The 21,304-nt window shown below is 36.4% G+C and overlaps 1 protein-coding gene across 1 annotated transcript in view; it reads right to left on the minus strand.

Moving 5' to 3' along the window:
• Positions 1 to 403: 403 nt before the first annotated feature.
• LOC127863418 (glutaredoxin domain-containing cysteine-rich protein CG31559-like) overlaps positions 404 to 21,304 on the minus strand; it is a 23,562-nt gene continuing 2,661 nt past the window's right edge. Inside the window, exons 2-4 of the mRNA XM_052402937.1 lie at positions 8,938 to 9,174; positions 5,360 to 5,425; positions 404 to 3,618 (exon numbers count right to left, since the gene is read on the minus strand). Of these exons, the coding sequence (XP_052258897.1) occupies positions 3,430 to 3,618; positions 5,360 to 5,425; positions 8,938 to 9,174 (492 nt within the window). The 3' untranslated portion in view covers positions 404 to 3,429. The remainder of the gene's footprint in view (positions 3,619 to 5,359; positions 5,426 to 8,937; positions 9,175 to 21,304) is intronic.

The raw sequence follows: 21,304 nt of genomic DNA on the forward strand, positions 1-21,304 counted from the left end.
TCAAAACAAACGGACATTATTCACTTCGTATCATATCGTACATGAAATCCTCGACGAATACCTCGTTCAGTTACGTGTCGCCAATGGTGAAGCTCTTGTCTGATCGTACTACACTGGGGACTTAGCATAACAAAGCGTAAAGAGATATGCGTTGATCCACAATAGGAATATATTCTTCACGTAAAAAGAGATGGGGAGCTCTCTTCATTTAATTACCGGTTTTGTAAAAGATGCGCTGAAGGTTCTTTCCATTTACCCTCATAACAAACGTCGGAGAATATGATTATTTAATATACCGGTATGTACATACCAAGATTATAACAACTTTTCAAAATGTATTGTCGGAAAGATCAAAACTTAAAGTTCGCATTCCTATCAATAAAGAAAACACAGCCAAACAGAGTAAATTTTTTATAAATTGTTTATTCATTGGTATTTTGGCAAGATCAAAATTGTAAAAACAGCCAGCAATTCAACACGATTTGATGAAGGGACAAAACAACCACTTTGTGTAGACTCGAAACATTCGACGTAATAATACATGTACAAAGAAACGAATTTTATTAAACCAGAAAACAAAATGCATCTTCAAGCGTATGAGTCCTGTTGTTATAAATATGCGCCTCGCTCGGGGAAAACGGGGCTTTATGTTTATGCGTAAAGTGTCGTCCCATATTAGCCTGCGCGGACTGAAGAGGCTAAACTGGGACGACACTTACCGCTTTTGTGGAACTTTTCGTTTAAAGGAAGTATCTCCTAAACAAAAATCCAGTCAAGGCGGAAATGGTCGTCCCTGATTTGCCTTTGCTTATTTTGGGATGACACTTTACGCACATACATAAAGCACCGATTTCCCCAGAGCGTGTCTCATATTTAATTTAGCTAGTTGCGACTTTTACATATGTACGCGAACGGAAAAATAACCATGTCTATATAATGATAAGGCCTTCATTTATGCATACATTTTACATGCATATATTTATACTGAATATGCATTGCACGTAAAAAAACAAATACAATATATGTAACTAATATGATTACTATAACAAGTAACAATCAACAAAAATATTTGGTAAATTACAACCTACATATTTTATCGTTGAAGTACCATTTTGCTCCATGTTCGTATTACAATCGTAATCGATGTACCAGTCTATTTTTATAAATTATGTGCGATCAGTGGACAGCGACCCTTGTGAAATATACAATGGACAGTTTGAAAAAGAACATTTGTTTAAATAATATTAAACATTAAATCTGTGAGTAAATATACTAAAAACTCTAACATCAGGTTTACTGTTTCATGAGAAAGTCTGACTTTTTGCGTAAACCGTCAAACAACGCAGGCACCGTTTGAAAATGTATTGTACTCAAAACATTTATAATATAATTTCATTATTCTAATATTTTAAAAGAACAATTATTTATGAACTCAGTTATTTAATATAACTGTTAGCATTAACGATGTTTTATTGCCTGATGGAAATTGTAAAAAAGTAATAGGAAAATAAATAATACTTCGGTGTTATTTAAATTAGTCGCAGAAATTTGGTTTAAGTATTTTAATCATTGAGCATGTGAATGAACTGTAATCATGTGCAAACATAATTATCAAATTATAGCATACACTAAGAGTAAAAATGTCACTTAAACTGGTGGGTCAGCAAAAAGAACCTAGACGACAGAGCCGATATAAACATGGAACAATCCGTAAACATATTGTAACACATATAATTAACAATCAATATCAAATACGTGATTTGTAATCAACGGAAGAATGAAACATACAGAGATGCATGAACTTGTATACTGTTACATTAACAAGTATTCGTATAGCCAAATACTTTTTAAATGTTATAAGATTTGTGTAAGTTTCCCAAAAATTGTTATTACCATAAATCAAGTAACAATCATAATTAGTGGTCCGAATAAATGACATAAAAACAGTCGTATCAACATTCGAACAGCACATCATGATAATGAGAAAAAACAACAGCAATATGTATTTCTTTGAATAATTGTTATCCATAACAAAATGCTCTGCTTTCGTTTCAGTGTAAAACAATAATATTAAAAACACATTTCATTAAGACTACGTGTGTGTTTTCGTTCCTTTGACAGTGTGAGCAATTAATCCCAGACAACCGACGTGAAAAGAAAAGCAACTCTGTATGTATAGAGGTAGATGCGGAGACGTGAAGAGTTACTCCCCTTGAAACGCATAACAAGACGAAGGGTAAAAAAACAACAACATAAGGCCAATATAATACACATTTTCGAGGGAGAAAAAAAGCTGAAAGTAGAGCTATAATTTAAGCGCATATGCAAGATCACGGAATCAAAGAAAGGAATGCTGAATGCAAGAATATGACTATCACTGTTTAAATGAGAAGATTTGAATTTCTTTTTTATTAGTTTCATTGTAAGTTAACAAGTGTTTATTCACAATATGCGTTTGCACATTCATACGAACTAAAGCTGATTATATTTGTTTTAAAGAGTTACAAACCAATATAAAATAATAGGAACGTCAGTGTTGTACAAATTCGATTGCACCATACGTCAACGAAATTCACCGCAATTCCGGTAAAAACTATACACCAGCGTTTGCATTTACGTCGTAAACATATCTTATTACGCAATAATTGTTCAAGGGACGAACCAGTTTATTGCCCGTTGCGTCTATGGAACGCATCGAACATTTGAGGGTAAACGAGTTAAAACCAAATGACAATGAGCCTCGCTCTAGGACCACGGGGCTTAAAGCATGTGCGTAAAGTGTCTTCCCAGATTAGCCTGTGCAGTCCGCTTCGGCTAATTAGGGACGACACTTTCCCCCTAAAGTGGATTTTTACTCTGAGAAGTTATTTCCATTAAGCCAAAAAATACAGTAACAGCGGAAATACTGGTATCTCTTTTAAACAACAATAATAACATTAGACGCGCCTGGTTAGTTAGGTTTTCAAACCAAGGGCAATAACTCAGATTTTTTTTTAATTTACAGAGCATGTTATGGTCTTTCCAGAATAGTGGCGGCGCATGCACTCCAGTCGTTTTGAAATGCTCTTCTCTTGTGATACACTTTTATTCAAATTCATGGCTAGTCTAAATGATAACTCGTCATAGAAAACACTTCAGACATGAACTTATTCTCATTTCAAGCTTTCGTATAATTTAACCACAGTCAGTTCTAGCTTGTCACATGCAGTTATTTACACCGGTTATATAATTAACCCATATTGAACATTTAAAAACAACTCAATTTGATCAAGTTATATAGCGTTCGATCATGAATCATTCCATTTGAAATTTTGAGCAAATGTGGGTTCCGACAGTGATACTCCCACATCTGAGCAGTACTTCATTGGCCTATAAACGTATATTCTTGGCTACACTCCAAAAATAAAGAACTATTTTAGTTTCTTCCGGTCATTCTTGCTGGTCAATACAAAGGTCACACCTGACCAGTCCGTTTTCGTCGCAGGTCATGCACCTAAGGGCACAGAACTCTTCCGTGAAGTCGTTGCGGTGAAGCGACTTCTTCGAGCCGTGACACATGGCACAGGGGAGGTACCGATAGCCGCCGCATTTCTCGCAGTTGGATCGAACCTGGATTTTCTGCAAGTGAAAGTCAGCGATGACAATAACAATAAATCACATTAAAAAAAATTCATTAAATTAGCCGCGTTGTGGGAAAAGCAGGGATTAATGCATGTGCGTAAAGTGTCGTCCCAAATTAGCCTGTGGAGTCCGACAGGCTTATCAGGAACACCACTGTTCGATTTTATGATGTTTTACGTAAACGGAAGTCTCTTCTTAGCGAAAATCAAGTTGAGAAAGAAAATGTTGGCATTCGACATACTTTTGGTAGTAAAATTGAAAATTGTACCAGTGAGCTATGACAGATGATGCATTATCGTGTCTTATATATACGTGCAAAGTAAGGAGTGTATAAACACAAAGATGACATTAACCTTTAAAAACAATCTCAAACAAAATTCACCAATACGCTAAATTGATCAATTAATTGCAAAATCACTTATTACAAAATCGGTGCTATGGAACCTGTATACTTAGTTGATTACCACGCACTGTCTCTGGAGAAATATAAAAGTCGAAACGTCATTGTTTTAATTATAGGCTTCCATTTTATCTTATTATGTTCTAGTGGAGTGCAGTTTTAAATTTGCTACACAACCTAAACACGCTTTCCCATTGTAAGATGTTGGGGAAAAATTTCAATATCATGTCTATTAAAACATGCACAGCCATCTTTCGTTTTCTTAGACGTCTTTATCATTTTTATTCTCACCGTCCTTTTACGTATCCCGCAGGCACTTAAACATAATACATGTATATGTATAACCAACATAACACTATGATTTATTCATATTGTTAGTTATCGCATAATGTTAATGATTCGCATTTTGTGATTGCCTAATTAATAACAAATGACATTCAATAAATCATAAATTAATGTATCGCCTTTGTTTATTGTTGAACACGATACAAACATAAGTGACGAGGATTTCAGATTGCCACAGTGCAAAACTAATGTATCAGGCCATTGAAGGGAAACATTTAAGGTCCAAAATGTATTATTTATTAACATGTACTAAATCGCTTGCACACATCATCAGTTCATTAGTATCGTAATATGGTAATTGAAACTGCTTCTCTCTACTCGTTTTGAACATATTAACATACAAAAAGACACTATATATGATTCCTTTATTTTTAATGATGGTTCAACGACGCCACAGATATCATGGAAGACAATCGAAGAACTTGAAAGAGAAGAAAACGATTCTAGTACTAGTCGAGCAGTAACGTAGGAATTATTTAAAAAGGACATTAATACTTTGAGGAACAATGATGACAAAGATGATGATGATCATGATGATGAAGATAATGAACATAATCATAATGATGATGACGATAATGAACATGATCATGATGATAATGACGATAATGAACATAATCAAGATGGTGATGACGATTATAAACATGATCATGATGATGAAGATAAGGAACATGATCATGCTGATAATAATGATGGTGTATATCATGATAATGACGATGATGAAGACGGCGATGATTATTATGATGCTGATGACTGTTATGATGATTACAGTACTGTTGCTGCTGCTGATACTGATAAGGAGGGTGATGATGATGAGGATGAGGAGGTGGATGATGAGGATGATGAGGAGGAGGATCATGATGATGATTAAGACTAACACTATGGCATTTTTAAAGACGAGCATGATAATAATGAAGCGCATTTTCATGCAATATTGTGAGGGAAAAGGGGAGACCACTCGATGTCATTAAAAGAAGGGAGCCAACTGCTACTTACCGTGAAGTTTTCGAACATATGGCGTAGCTCCCCCGTCTCGTTGAGATGTTGTACGGCGTTCAAGTCCTGCAACACGGAAACACCCCATATTAAGGACATAAGCTTTTACTGTGTAATTTATGGACCTGTTAAAAACAACATGGCTCTTAGTCGTCTTGCATTTTGTATCCGATCTCTTGTTCAAGTAATTAGACATAGATGTTTGACTAAAAAATTACCTCTGAATGATTAACCTATAATTGGTCACCTCAATGATTAAAAAGAGGTTTTGCGACACGCGGACACGCGGCCAGACGGAATGTCAGGGAATACATAAATAGTGGACTTACAAGTAAAAGCTGGTCATTCGTTTTAAAAAATAGTTTCAAAACGTTAGAACTAACACATAGAAATAATCCCTTACAGACAAATGCGTGGTATGCAGTACCGAATATGCACGCTCAATTGTGTTTCCCGTTTATGAGATGACATAAAGGCGAGGATACGATATGAAAGCATTCAAATTGAGCAGCGTGATGCGCAAATGGGTCTTATGCAATCGCGATGTCTGGTCACGAGATACGCTGTCCGCTAATGAGACATCGGAGCTTTGCGTGACTTTATAATGAACAGGGTAGCTCCTGACCAGACTGCGCGGATGCGCGGGCTGGTCTTGAGCTACTTTGGCGTCATTTGGCATAAACCCCGTTTTCGCATGACGCGGATAATATTATAATATTGTGAAAACTCAACTCATGACACTTTCATTTTTTTAATACGTTGAAGTCTGTCACATTTGCTCAAACGATGTTTACACAACGAAGAATCGTTTAACGATATTAATGTTGTTTTTCTATCAATTTCATCAACAATTCAGTTCAAACTACTTTACACAACTTTTACCACTAAAAAAAGTGCTGTATCTGCATATAATGCGATACACATCACAGAAGCAGATCATGTCGTGACGTTATGAACCACATCCTATGCCTAATTGGATTTCATGCCACAGTGTCATATGCATGCGGATTTTGCGTCAATTTACCCGTCACCAGATTTCTTTGCATACAGTAAAACTCTTGTCAAACAAAGGTAGGTGTCTAAAACTCGTACTTTCCATCATTCTCGCATTAACATATTACAATGAAGAAATACGAAAGTTGAACCACTTCTTTTCATTTATGTATCATGTATTGTTGTCATGGATACGAATCGTGTAGTATGATTCTATAGAGAAAGTAAATACAAAACAGGTATATCAAGTTAGTCCGAATCTATAATTGCAATCGTCGCGGCTTGCATTAAGGGTTATGGCAAGCGGTTCGACGCATACTCCCAAGAAACTAGGTTTCTCATGAAAACCTAGGTTCTTATTTGAACACTTGGGTTCTTGAAGTCATGTGCAATCTTCAAGCGAGAACCTAGGTTCTCATTCTGAGAACCTAGGTTCTCATGAGAAACATAGTTTCTTGGGATTATGCGTCGAACCGCTTGCCAAAAAGGGTTATATACGGCGAAAGTATGCTTAAACGTGTTGGCTTTCACGTGCAAGTCACAAATTATGGGCAAAACAACCATCCAACCAAACAAAGAATCAATCAACCAATAAATCAACCCACCAACCAACCCACCCACCAACCAACGAACCAACCAACGAACCAACCAAACAACTAATCAACAAACACCGGGTTATATGAACCGAGAAGTGCATTTCTTTTCAACTGTAAATCATTGGGTACAATATAGGATGATGGTCACAAAGCAAATCTATTGGTAATTGTATTTGAAAGGAAATTTAGCTTCCTCATGTCAAATAACAATGGACTTCATTGTCACAAACAAATAATATACACCGCGTCTTGCGAAGGCTTCATCCGCGATTCGAGCGCACAAGTATGGATTGCATGTTGTTTGTCATCTGATATTATTATCTGTATGAAAAAGGCAAACTTTAGATATGAACATAAAATTTTATTTTCATAATAATTTTACTTCCTGATATTCAATATGGTAAGTTGAACTATTAAGCTCACGAAATAAAAATGTATATTTGGGCTATGATCTGTGTATTGAACGTGCGTAAAGTGTCATCTCAGATTAGCCTGAGCAGTCCGCACAGGCTAATCAGGGACGACAATTTCCGCTTTTATGATATTTTTTATTTAACGAAAGTCTCTTCTTAGCGAAAATCCACTTTAGGTGGAAAGCGTCGTGCATGATTAGCCTGTGCGGACTGAACAGGCTAATCTGTGACGGTACTTTACGCACATGCATTAAACCCCTTTTTCACACAGCTCGGCTTAAATTTATTCCCTGAATTTTGCATAATTTCAGTGTTAGTGAATCATCAACGATTTCCAACCATGGCGTTGCTCTCAACCCCTTAACTATCAATAGAGTCGTGTTCTGAGAAAACTGGACATAATGCATGTGCGTAAAGTGTCGTCCCAGATTAGCCTGTGCAGTCCGCACATGCTAATCAGGGACGACACTTTCCGCTTTTATGACATTTTCCGTTTAAATGAAGTTTCTTCTTAGCAAAATCCAATTTTGGCGGAAAGTGTCGTCCCTGATTAGCCTGTGCGGACTTCACAAGCTAGTATGGAACGACGGTTTACACACATGCATTATGCCAAGCCTTCTCAGAACGCGACTCAATTTATTCATAGCAGTCGTGATTCAAATCCTAACGAACACCAACCCGCTACTTAATGACTACATAGCATGTAATAAACTAAGTCTGAACACACTGTTAAAACCACACAAACCTACAATGGTCGCGTTGTTTCTCAGTCGTGCTTATACCGCCCCTACAATATACCCGAGAACAGAATATGTCAGGGATCTGTCATCGTTCATTGTTAAGGCCGAAATGATTCCAAGGTGTGCTAACTTCTCGACCGAAATCAAGCGATACGTGAATTTCGTCAGTAAATCAAAACCCGACTGTTACGGTCGCATCGTTTCCCAGGCATATTAACCTCGCTGCAACTACATGACCCTATTTGGGTCCGTCAGTGAATATCACAAATAGCTGTTTCTGGTTGCAATAGTTCTAATGTGTGCTTAACTAATTAACCTAACGACGCCTCTATCAACTTCAGTTGTTGTGGTTGCAATAATTATAATGTGTGCTTACCTCATTACCCAAGCGACGCATCGATTAACTCCGTCCGCATTTTTATAACACCTCTTTGTGGTCGCCATGATTGCAAACATCTCACACAACGATTCCCATATGTCCATACCTTACTACCAAAACCTGCCCTATACGGACTCCGTCAGCAAACATTAAATTATGTGTTGGAATACTTATGCTTGCGATGTCACCCACAACTAGTGAGGATGCAATTATTCCCAGGCGTGATTACCTCACTACGAAAACCTTCCCCTACATAAACTCCGTCCGCAAACATTAAAACAACTTTTGTCGTTGAAAAGATTGCTAAACCGAACAAAACGGATGCGAAAGCGGCGATTCGTAGGTTTTCTAACCTAACTACCAAAGCCTATGGTCTCTGTCAACGAACACCAAAACAAAACAACGATTGTGGTCGCAATTATTAGCTTGCGTGCTAACCGCAACACCAAAAACCTACCCCTATATGGACGCCGTCAGCGAACACTTGCGGTAACACAATTGCACTCTGCCCCAGCCTCTCCGTTAGCTCCCGCTGGTTCTCGGCGCTCATAAAGAGATCGCGCTCCTCATAGCGCACCATATGCGTCTGCAGGATATTACGTATCGCCTTGCAGTGGTCCGCTGTCTTGCGCACCACCGTCATGCTGGTTGTGTACACGATGACCTTCCCCTTCTCCTCCGTGCGGTAGTCGCGCTGAAATCAGACAACATAAGGATTATTTGAGAAATCCGGGAAATCTCCAGTAATCTTGAGATACAAATAAAGCGTACCCATTTTAAATCTGATCAAAATCACACACCACATCACGAACTAGAATTATTTTATGAAACGACCACAAATGAATACACATGTTCTAAGTTATGACATTAAGTTGCGCCGATCCGGGTTTTAACTCTTCTATCAAGACCGACCATTTGGCGGATCAAATTAGCAGGGCTTTAAGTCGAAAATAACCGCTTTGAAAAACAAAACTCTGCGCTTAAGAGCGCTGACTTCTTTTTGCGTTTTTTATGGGCAGGAGTGCATATTTCCGAGGAATTAATTTCTCTTCTTGTTCAAAAACCATATAGCTATCTCTACCACGCCTTTCGTGTTTTTTGTCCAGCATGAGTGTCTACAACATTTTGGTGCATTTAATTGGAGCTTGAAAGGGGGACATTCGGGTGCAATTATTGAAGCACAATACTTGCAATGGGCGAATGGGATTTTCTAAGGAGTTGAAAGGAATATCTTTTGTCTTCCAATTTTTGAAATAATACATTTTCATCTTAAAAGTGATTCGAAGCTTGCACAATATGAAATAAGCAAACGAATGAAAAATTAATTAAAAAGTTGGCCGTTTCGTAATGGGACCCCCTGAAAATGTTATTAAGTGTAAAACCGTTTATAATAGACTTTCTTGCATCGAAAATTCTTTAAAAGTGGAAACTGCGACCGTGTTTAGGCTGTTCTGACTATATGTTCATGCGTTAAGTCCGGTTTTCCCAGATATCAGCTTATGTTCACACTCATATTCCGCAATGTCATAATATTGTTTTATTAAGCATGCACAGAGAAGATATAAACTCGTAAATCAAATACACACAATTTATGCGCATAAGCATGTGATAATGAGTAATTAAGACAATATTTTGTAAACATAATTTTCAACAATGTGTTCTTATGAAAGTAGTAAAGCCTCTTGATTTTCCAGAGTATTCAAACTTAGGTGGATGCACGAGTAATTTATATCAAGGCAAGTATGATGCGTACATCAACCAGTGTATAAATAACACATCAGATTATGCTAGAACAGCTTAAGATACAAACATAAAGCGTCGACGTACGCTTAGAATTGCGCAATCACCGTATCAAACGCTGTAAGCTCTAGTTCAAACAAACGTGGACATTTGATCTAGTTTGTGTCATGATACCGCGATGGCTAATGGGTTTAGACGGAACAGGTTCCAATCAATAAGTTACAAGCATGTTTGCTGAAGATACAAACTAGGGTAAACCTTAAACTGTTTGCCCTACGTCCATATGTTGTCCTCTGCTTATCTAAGTATTACTAACCCAAAACTTGGACATATCATGTTTGGCTGTCCATGCATCTCGAAGATGCCGATGAACCTTTTCATTAATGCAACAAGTTTTTTTTTAACAATTATTTTTTATTCTAATCACCTTCATCGTAATCATGATCATCATGATCATCATCATGATCATGATCATGATCATCATCATCATGATCATCATGATCATCATCATCATCATCATCATCATCATCATCATCATCATCATCATCATGCTCGTCATCGTCATTGCCTTCGTCATAGTAATCTTTGTCGTCGTTAACGTAAATCATCATCATCATTATCATCATCATCATCATCATCATCATGCATCTCGAAGATGCCGATGAACCTTTTCATTAATGCAACAAGTTTTTTTTAACAATTATTTTTTATTCTAATCACCTTCATCGTAATCATGATCATCATGATCATCATCATCATCATCATCATGATCATGATCATGATCATGATGATGATCATCATCATCATCATCATCATCATCATCATCATCATCATCATCATGCTCGTCATCGTCATTGCCTTCGTCATAGTAATCTTTGTCGTCGTTAACGTAAATCATCATCATCATTATCATCATCATCATTATCATCATGCATCTCGAAGATGCCGATGAACCTTTTCATTAATGCAACAAGTTTTTTTTTAACAATTATTTTTTATTCTAATCACCTTCATCGTAATCATGATCATCATGATCATGATCATGATCATGATCATGATCATCATCATCATCATCATCATCATCATCATCATCATCACCACCACCACCACCACCACCATCATCATTTTCATGATTATGGAAAGTTTATTTGTTATCTCCATTACCATCGTTCTACACTCATCGAATATCTAACCGCGTGACAGACTCTGAAACTTTTATGGCAACTTTCGATTTATCTACGTCCGGACATCGAAAAACAAGTTTGCTATGGCAATTCATGACCAGTGACAAGCGTTAAGATAGGTGGGAAGGCCGTAGATAAAATCAAATTAAATATGATTTCATTGTCACTAAATTCTTGATAAGGCTATCTCGCCGCGGTATTTAGGTTTGATTGCGACGATATTATTCGATATATTAAACTGATTGATGAACATCGGTGCGATAACATAATGATCCTCTCTCGCAAGCGTTAATATTGTTAAGCGGGATGTTACAATCAAAACAGATGTATAGTTGTGACAGCTCAAAAAGGAAGAATTTACAAAATCTGATAACAAACGAGCAAAATGCATAATTCATATTACAAATAATATATTCTGTGATATTGTATTTAATGAACAAAGAGTTCCAACATTGTTCAATCCGCGTGAGTGTAAGGTTAGTGCAGGACGTGGTAGGCGGGCCATGCATTGTTCAGGAACGCGCGTCTAACACGAGTTATTAAGTGGCAACGCATGTCCGTGTCAATACTTCGTCCCCCAACACCCACGTGCGTCGGTAGACCACATGGCAACGTGTATAAATTAAACCACAGTGAAAAAATATACAGGGACAGTCAATAACAAATAAAGTATCTGAATGTTATTACCGAAAGAAAGAACATCAGTGCATAGCTTTAATGATTCGATTCTAGCTGTTTCGATTCTTATTAAAAGCATTAACATGTGGTGGTTGTAGCGAGGATAGCACTTCTAGCTGGGCTGCGGTCGACGATATGGTGCCATTTTTTGTTTATTTTTTATTTTTTGTAAATAAAAAATATGTTAACCATACCGTAATTACTCTAAATATTCGGACACTAAGTTTTCGGACACCCCCTATTTTTGGCCAAAATAATGATAATTATTTTTCGTGACTCTTAATTTTCGGACATGCGCGTTTTCGTCTATCATTAATTACTCTAAATTTTCGAACAGTATATTTTATATAACAAGAGCACCGCATAGCGGGTGCCAACGCTCCGTTGCGGGTGCAGTTACATATTTTTAGAGGTCACAGTGACCTTGATCTTTGACCTAGTGACCCAAAAATGGGTTTGGCGTGTAGAACTCATCAAGGTGCAGCTACATATGAAGTTTCAAAGTTGTGGGTGGAAGCACTTTGATTTTAGAGCCAATGTTTAGGTTTTAGCACGACGCGTACGGCGGACGAGCTGGCTATGACAATACCTCGGGTTTTCTCCGAAAACAGCCGAGCTAAAAATCAGCAATACATTAGCGTCTCATCTTATTAGACCATAAGCGGGAATGGGCGCATGAGTCAACCGAAACTTTAGATGATGTAAGACATCATATCAATTAGATCGATAAGAAATTTCATATATTTTATTGGACATACGAGCATACGATAACGAAAAGCTTACCTCATTTGGGTTTTGGCCATGCAAGAGGTTTAAAGATGTTTGTTTTCATAAAGCGTGCATGCAATATAATCTTTAATGATGACATACGCTTCGCATTTATTTACAAAAACTTAAGGCTGGCGGGGTATGCTTCACTTACAGCGAATTATGCCCCTCTTCTGTGATCGAATATTGCCTTAACGTACATTATATATCATGTGATATTGTTTTTGCTCTTGAATGAAACGCTCACCAATGTTTGACGAACATAAAACATTTCGGATTAATTCCACTTGTTAGTGTAACATCACTAGAGGCTTATTTGGCTTCACAAGTATATACATTATTTTAATTTTGAATCATACAGAAGTCGTTACTTTATTAATTGAGCCGATCTAAGGACCCACGAGAGTGCTTGCATGAAACACCTCCATGCCACTGACAACGCTTGTCACTTTTGCTAAGTTATTTAAAATTCCATCGATGTTTTACTAAGATATGCCCTTTACAATGAGTTTAGGATTTATAATTTACATATGACCTTGAGATTGAGTGACCTTCATTGATCTGGGTTCTGCGTGCGACACTCCTTCATGTATCGCTTATCAATTATGACACGTTGTTTGAACTTCCATTAATCCTGCTGATGAACGTGTTACGGGGAAATTGCGCAGGTGAAGGTATATCTTATTATGTATGATGTTTGACGGTGAATTGCGGCTTGAGGCTTGATTCTGTTGATTGCTCCAGGTATTGATCACTTCTCCCTAGTAACTGGGCCATGCAACAACGATTGACAAAGTTATGATACGGAAAACGATTAAATGATTTTTTATGTTTATAATTACAAAACTAATAAATTACATACCCAAATATGTAATCGTTTTTTTTCTTTTTTTTATTATAAAAAAACACACATACACACACAAACAACGTTTGGCCTTCATTTTTATTAATATAATATTATGTTGCTACTTTTACGAGCACGGATATAGTAGAACTAGCAAAATCAATTATTCATCTGTAACGATTGAGCCGTTGAATCATATACTTCTGGAATTACAACTACAATGTCGAATTATTTACGGGATGTTATTTAACATGTACTGTATTTATGTTTTCCTAATTAGCTAACATGAAGCATATTGTGAAAGAAGTATATTTTGCAGCGTTGCTAAAAGTGCTTTTCTTACGATAGGAACATTTGAACTCGAAAGTAAAGCAAATGTAGCTTTGTTCTGATAATCATATAAAAGGGGCCTTTTCACAGATTTGTGCATGTATTGAAGTTTGTCAATAAATGCTTTATATTGATATATGTAAACATCTAAAAAGCTCCAGCAAAAACATAAGAATAAAATAAAAGAAAGAAAAAAAGTAACCCTCAACTGGGCTCGAACCACTGACCCCTGAAGTAAAAATGTATCGCTTAGACCACTCGGCCACCGGTGCTTATGCAATTAGTGATGTTTTTTTAAACTTTATATAAGCGATCCTCGTAATATCACAAAATATAACGACAACAACAGAACTCTCCAAAGCATTCAATCGTTTCGCGTTGCAACGCTTTATAATTTTCAGGTTTTCAAATCGTCAAAAGATGCATATAATTGATATTATAGAGCATGGCAAATGTTCAGTATAACTGTTTCCTCACAAATATCATAACGACAACGAAAATTTTCTAATCAGAAACTTTTTTTTCAATTTTGTCAATTTAACAAAACTTGAAAAGGCCCCTTTAAGACCGTGTAGGTTTGGTTTTGTCGTATGGTGATAATATTGTCATGTCATGTCGTGATTTTTCGGCTCGTGTCGCGATTTGTCGACTAATGTCTCATCTCGTTACCTGTCGGCTCATGCCGAGAATTGTCTGCTCGTAACATGATTTGTTGGCCAATGTCGTGAATTATCGGATCATGTTGTGAATTGTCGGTTCATGTCGTGATTTGGCGGCCAATGTAGTGGCCTGTCGGCTCATGTCGTGAATTGTCGACTCATGACGTCGGTTTCTGTCATGATTTGTCGGCTCGTTCCGTTATTTTTCGGCTGATGTCTTGATTTGTCGGTTCATTTCGTGGTTTGTCGGCTTATGTCTTTTCTTGTCGGATAATGTCGCGTCCTTTCGGTTTATGCCGTGTAAATTTCTCTATCTCGTGTCGTGGTTTTCTGGTTCGTCTTTATTCGTGATGTGTCGGTTCATGTCGTGTCGTGGTTTTTCAGTTAATGTCGTGTCGTGTTTAAAAAATCATTTCAATTCGTGGTGTGAACATTAAAGTTGTGGTGTGGTGAAGCACGTCGGTTCATGTCGTAAAGCAATGAGATGGTTTATGTAATACGTCTCTTGGTTTGTCAAATCGAATCGTGGTGTATCATATAGTGTGCTGGGTCTTGTATCGTATCATATAGCAAGGATTAGATATTGTCGGCTTTATTTCCTGCTTTTTTGTATCATGTCGCGTCGTGTTGTGTTTGGTCAGGTTGTGTTCGCTCGTGTTGTGTTGGATCATTCCATGTTGCGTCGTGTTGTGTTGGGTCGTATCGCGTCGTTTCGTGTTGTGTTGTTTCGTATCGTGTCGCATCGTGTAGGGTCGTATCGTGTTGCGTCGTGTTGGGTCGTATCGTGTCGTTTCATATAACGTCATATTGTTTTTTTATTTTATCATGTCGTGTTGGTTCGTATTGTGTCGCGTCGTGTTGGGTCGTATCGTTTCGCGTTGCATTTTGTTCGGTTGTATCGTGTCACTTCGTGTTATGTTGGGTTGATAAATCAATCGGCGCTGCGTCGCACGACACTAAAGCAAACATGAACCTGTTGTAACCATTTAGTCTTATCAGAATACTAACAATATTCATGGTCGAATATAGGACGGTATAGAAGCAACATACGGTGTCAAAAATGTGTTCAATAATTGATGAAATGATGTATACGCTTTTCATCGCACAGTCAGCAATAACATGCTATTATCCTATAAATAATGTATATGTGTGTTTTATTGATTATAACATGCACGTCTCCATACGGCTGCGGATGATTACCAGATCGTTAAGATGAATAGCAGAGTATTTATAATATGGAATATCAAAGAAAGCTGTAATCTCAAAGGGCATGACCGAGAGTTTAAACAGCGAAATGAAGGTAATTTTCTGATGAACTGATTGAACCTCATTGCATGGAAGTGGCTATTAAGGTATCTTTGGAAAAGAACATTGACATCACCACCTTGCATCGTAAATGAAAGTGATCTCGTATTAATGTATTGAATTTATATGACTTTCTGCAGACTGCATCTGCGACTTGTTGAATTGCTTGATTATAAACGGCAATTTAACAGCTTCAGTTCATCGAATTAACGTATGTTATAAAAAAACACTTGTTGTGCTGAACGTCTAAAACAAAATATTTCCCATTTTTGGAAGAAATGAGCAGAAACAAAAGATTTGGTATGAACGGAAAATAGCCATTTTGTTCAGCTCTCAAGTCATACGCGAATGCATATAATACAACACTTTCCATCCAAAATCGTTTACAAATTCTCCTCGGTCCTCAGCCAACAGAAAACCATAACGATATTAGTAGAGAATTACTGAATGATTAACCCATTTATGCCTAGTGGACTCTCCCATCCTTCTAAATTGGATCAATTTATTTCCAAAATTAGAGATGTCTAGTATATTTATTTCTATTTTTTAAATATTTCTTAAAGAAATTCTTTAAGCAAACAGAGCAGACCCTGATGAGACGCCGCATCATGCGGCGTCTCATATGGGTCTACGCTGTTTGCCAAGGCCTTTTTTTCTAGACGCTAGGAATGAATAGGTTAATTGATAATGCATTCCTATAATTTCTTATTATTCGGACGAACGCAATCTTCTTTAAACCTTATTTGAGTGTTAGAGTGCTTAATTCGTTTTATTCCCTAACCTGCCGTGAAGTGAATGAGTATCGATCCAGCGTCCATGAATATTTCATGACAGCAGACGGGACTTGGCCGCAGACGACCTGTGACGGCTGACGGATAATTGGTATTTCTGAAAGGTGTGCTTAACGTGCGCGCCATGCTTGAATTTGTCACACAAATATATGTCTTATTTATTTATAAACATACTTAGTTTGAGCCTATTTATTTAAGCGTGATTTAATCGGAAGCAATCAAAGAGGCCATTGGGAATAACCAGTACTTTGTCTCAGTTTAAAAATCTGGAAAAAAAGCTTATTTTGTAATATAAAGTATACAACACTTGATAGAACAGACAAAAGCCGTACATCTATAATCTGCAAAAGTATCTGTACGATTTGGCAATAAAAGATAATTTTCGGAAACATGATTCGTGTGACTTCTAAAGAGGACATATTTATCAAATTAAAGTAAGAAATAGCATAGACGGTCACGTGTGTCAGCATTAATGCGACGCCCCACGCTCAAGCATGGCGATGAATATGCTTGTTTCACGTGTAATTGATAAGAAATCTCATTTCAAATGTTGCTCTTATATGTGTTGTAAAGATATATGATTTCCAAAAAACCCATACACTCACAGGCTAAATTAGCATCCGTTTTAAGATTACGCCCTGTTGGGATTATCTTTGTTTTATTCGGCCAAACTATTCTGGTGTTTGATCTCTTCTGCTTTGTGCACAAAATCTATGCACACATATTAGATATGTACTGTTTATGTATACATTGTACATTTAAGGCTTTACAATTGGAACGATTGATAAAATATTTTATAACGAAAGTCTCCGGACCGTGATTGCATCAAGATAGCGTTTATTGTCGATCCACTTTCAAACGCGCGTTGTCGAATGCCGCGTGACTTACCGGGTAAATCGCAAAGAGGGATGATAAACAACTGATAGGTAGGATAGGATTCAAACAGACACATCCTTTAAACATTGACAATAACATTATCATTGCCACATAGTATTTGCATAAAGTCTTAAATAAGTGCATATTCATGATTTATTTATGACCTTTTCCCTTTTATTGTGACCTTAAGATTTGATAATAAGCACAGTAATTCTTATCACCATAGTCACCACATTTGATCTCAAAATCAATCTATTATTTGAATATCGAATTCTAGTGTAAATCACTATATTGAAATGTGACCATGACCTACGGACCTTGTTCGTGAGCGCAATACATGGTCTCATAATGCTGTTCATGTATGCCATGTTATACATTTAAAAATCCGCCCATGCTGGAAACAATTAAGACTCGGACAAAGTGCTTAATTATAATTTTTATAACATTTTACACACAGAGAAATTTATAAATGACACACATAATATTGCAATCGACGCTCAGAGTCATAAGAAAAATTAGGTGAAACAAACTATTAATATAACGAACAGACACCAGTGATAAAGATACTTTGATGTCAGTCATTATTATGGAACATGGGTCAATAAATTTACCTGATACGATTGTAGTATTATGAAATTAACAAAGCTCGTAGATGAAAAGGTTATTGTGTCAAGACAATAGCATCGACCTAAAGTTTAAATCATGTTTAAATACCAATTAATATCATTCGCTACAGATGAGTACATCTACGAATTCATATTGTACTAGTCAGCAAAATACATTAAAACAAATGACCTTTTGAGATTATCATGAACGATAAATTTTATCTTCTCACGGTCTTCTGCTCATTATAAATTTAAATCGGTCAAACTTTGCTGTAAAAAATGCAAAATTGTTCATTTTGGGTATTGCAAGAATTAACCAGTATCGGCTAAACGAACGCTAGTTGGATTTCCTGTTGTTTTCCTTATAATATGCATCAATAATAACGTACATGTAACGTGTAAGAGTTTATATAGTTTAGAGTTAATATACGGACAATGTCTTCCCCATAGATAATTTAAATTAATAGGGAAGTTTGTGGTTGAAAATCTAAGCTCTTTTTCAGCATCGCCATGAATAAACGGTCAAAAGTCAAGGTGAAAGATGTCATGGACATAAAAATAATGACTTACAAGAGCAGCCCAAGGACTCTTCCATTTGAAAGTGTAATATACATCTGATATTAACCAGATATAATGAGTGTCAAAACCTACTAGTTGGTAAATATCTATGATAGTTATATAATAAATTACTTAAATACCGCGGATGAGTATCTTGAAGACACGTGTGAAGTTTCAATTCAATATATATATATATATATATATATATATATATATATATATATATATATATATATATATATATATATATATATATATATATATATATATGTATATATATATATAAATATATATATATATATATCTATATCTATATATATATATATATCTATATATATATATATATATACAAAGTATCATTAAGTAGTTAAAGAGATATGAACAAACCTAAACCTAAATTTCTGCATATAAAAGTTCATCTTGCAACCCTTTACCGGACTTTATAGGTACACAGGGGCATAATCCAGCTAAATTTCTTCTCAAAGTTATGGGTCTTGGTCAATGCGCGTTCATGAAGACCATAAACATATGTGTACAGTTTTTATTCAATATCTGTAATAGATATGGAGATGCGAAGTATTTGTACGCAGAATATACGTTCACAAAGGGGCTCTAGTCTGCTTAAATGCAGGTAAGAGTAATAGCCATAAAAATGACCCCAAACATGTGTGAATGTTTAACTAATGCCTGTAGCAGAAAAAGTGATATGGATATGTTGCACATTTATCTAAATCAGACGCCGACGACAACGGTATTGCCGACAAATTAGTGATTAATATAGTTCGATTAATGGGGAGAAAAGTTGAGCTATACATGAACGTAACATTGATGAAATGCTTCGGATTAGCGAAAATTCGAAATTTAAATTGTAATACAAGTGTGTTTTTTTCATTATCGACCGGTTATAGCTTCAAGAAAAACATTTCCAGTAGATATGAAGATTTTATCAACGTTTGTACTTGCGTAAACCGGACTATGGTTATAGTTACGCCCATGCTAAGGGGCTATCATAAATCCTCCGTTTTTACAAAATGATAACAGGTTTTACCCAAATATGTATATTTTCTTTAACAGCCTAACCCCCAGGCAAAATATGACGCAAAAATTCAATGCACGTGAAGATGAAACTGCATCTACAGCAAATTAATAACGCACTTCTGTTCGCATTCAATGGGGTATTAGCAAGCTGTTGAGATCGGCTTGTATCAATATTTAAACAGATTTTATGACATGTTGGTTTTGTTTTATCTGGGCTTTAAACGCCATGTTTAAATACTCAAGTATACATCTTTAAAGGCGCCAGTCAGACAGGAATAATTTAGGGCGAGATGTTGGGTTTTATTTAGAGTATACTATTTCAGCAAAGTATATAGTCTTACAAAAATGGTTTAAAATTTCACCATATTCAGTATAACGCAGCTATTGTTACTTAAAGCTGCAACGATTCGGTTTCAGAATATTATCATATAGAATGACTTTGTAAAGAATAGTAGATCTACATGATCACCATTGGCTAATTTTTAATAAATGACAATATAGTATATCCATTGAATGCATACTACGATAAGGCAAGTAAATGTTTTTGAGTGATAAACAGTTATTTAAGCAATGTTCCTTTAAAACAAATTCGAATATAAAGACGGTCCGCGCAGTAATTAAATGGCGGAAGTGGGAAAAAGACAGCACCAATAGGTCACTGCCAACAACGACATTAATATTTGAAACTATCCAAATTTACCTCTACAAGGACCTGAATCGCAAGTTAAAGTTTGTGCTTTTGCCCACGGTCTTTTATGTTAAATGACATGTAAACAGGACTGGAAACAGAGAATTGATTCTGTATTCCAAACACTTTAGATAGAAACTCAGTTAACGGATAAACATGCCTTAACAGAGATTCACTTTATATATGTTCATACAAATTAACGAGTAACTTTAAACGCACTTGCACATTTCGCACACCTGAACAGGTACAGAACCGAAAGTTAAACCTCAACTATCTCAAACATAATACTGAGCTGTGTAGACATTGTTTCACACGTCAGTCCCATTGATAAAGCGTAGTCAAAAGCTTGTCAACATACTGCGATCCAACAATACCGCAAATTTAGTTTCATGTCATTAATATACAAGGTCTAATCGTCTTAAATTACATGTTACGTGTTGTTCAACATTGGCCTAAGGTGAACTTTTTAAATCCCCGTGCAGTTTAAATAACAGGTCAGATGAGTTGAATATGCGTAAAGTGAAGTCCCAGATTAGCCTGTGCAGTCCGCACAGGCTGATCAGGGACGCCTCTTTCCGCCTTAACTAGATTTTTAATAAGAAGAGACTTTCTTAAAACAGAAAATATCATAAAAGCGGAAAGAGTCGTCCCTGATAAGCCTGTGCGGACTGCATATGCTGATCAGGGATGACACTTTACGAACATGCATTAAACCCCATTTTCACAGAGCACGACCCATAAAGTTATTTATAATTACAAC

This window comes from Dreissena polymorpha, unplaced genomic scaffold (assembly GCF_020536995.1).
Source record: "Dreissena polymorpha isolate Duluth1 unplaced genomic scaffold, UMN_Dpol_1.0 chrUn008, whole genome shotgun sequence".
In the NCBI taxonomy this organism is placed as follows: Eukaryota; Metazoa; Mollusca; class Bivalvia; order Myida; family Dreissenidae; genus Dreissena; species Dreissena polymorpha.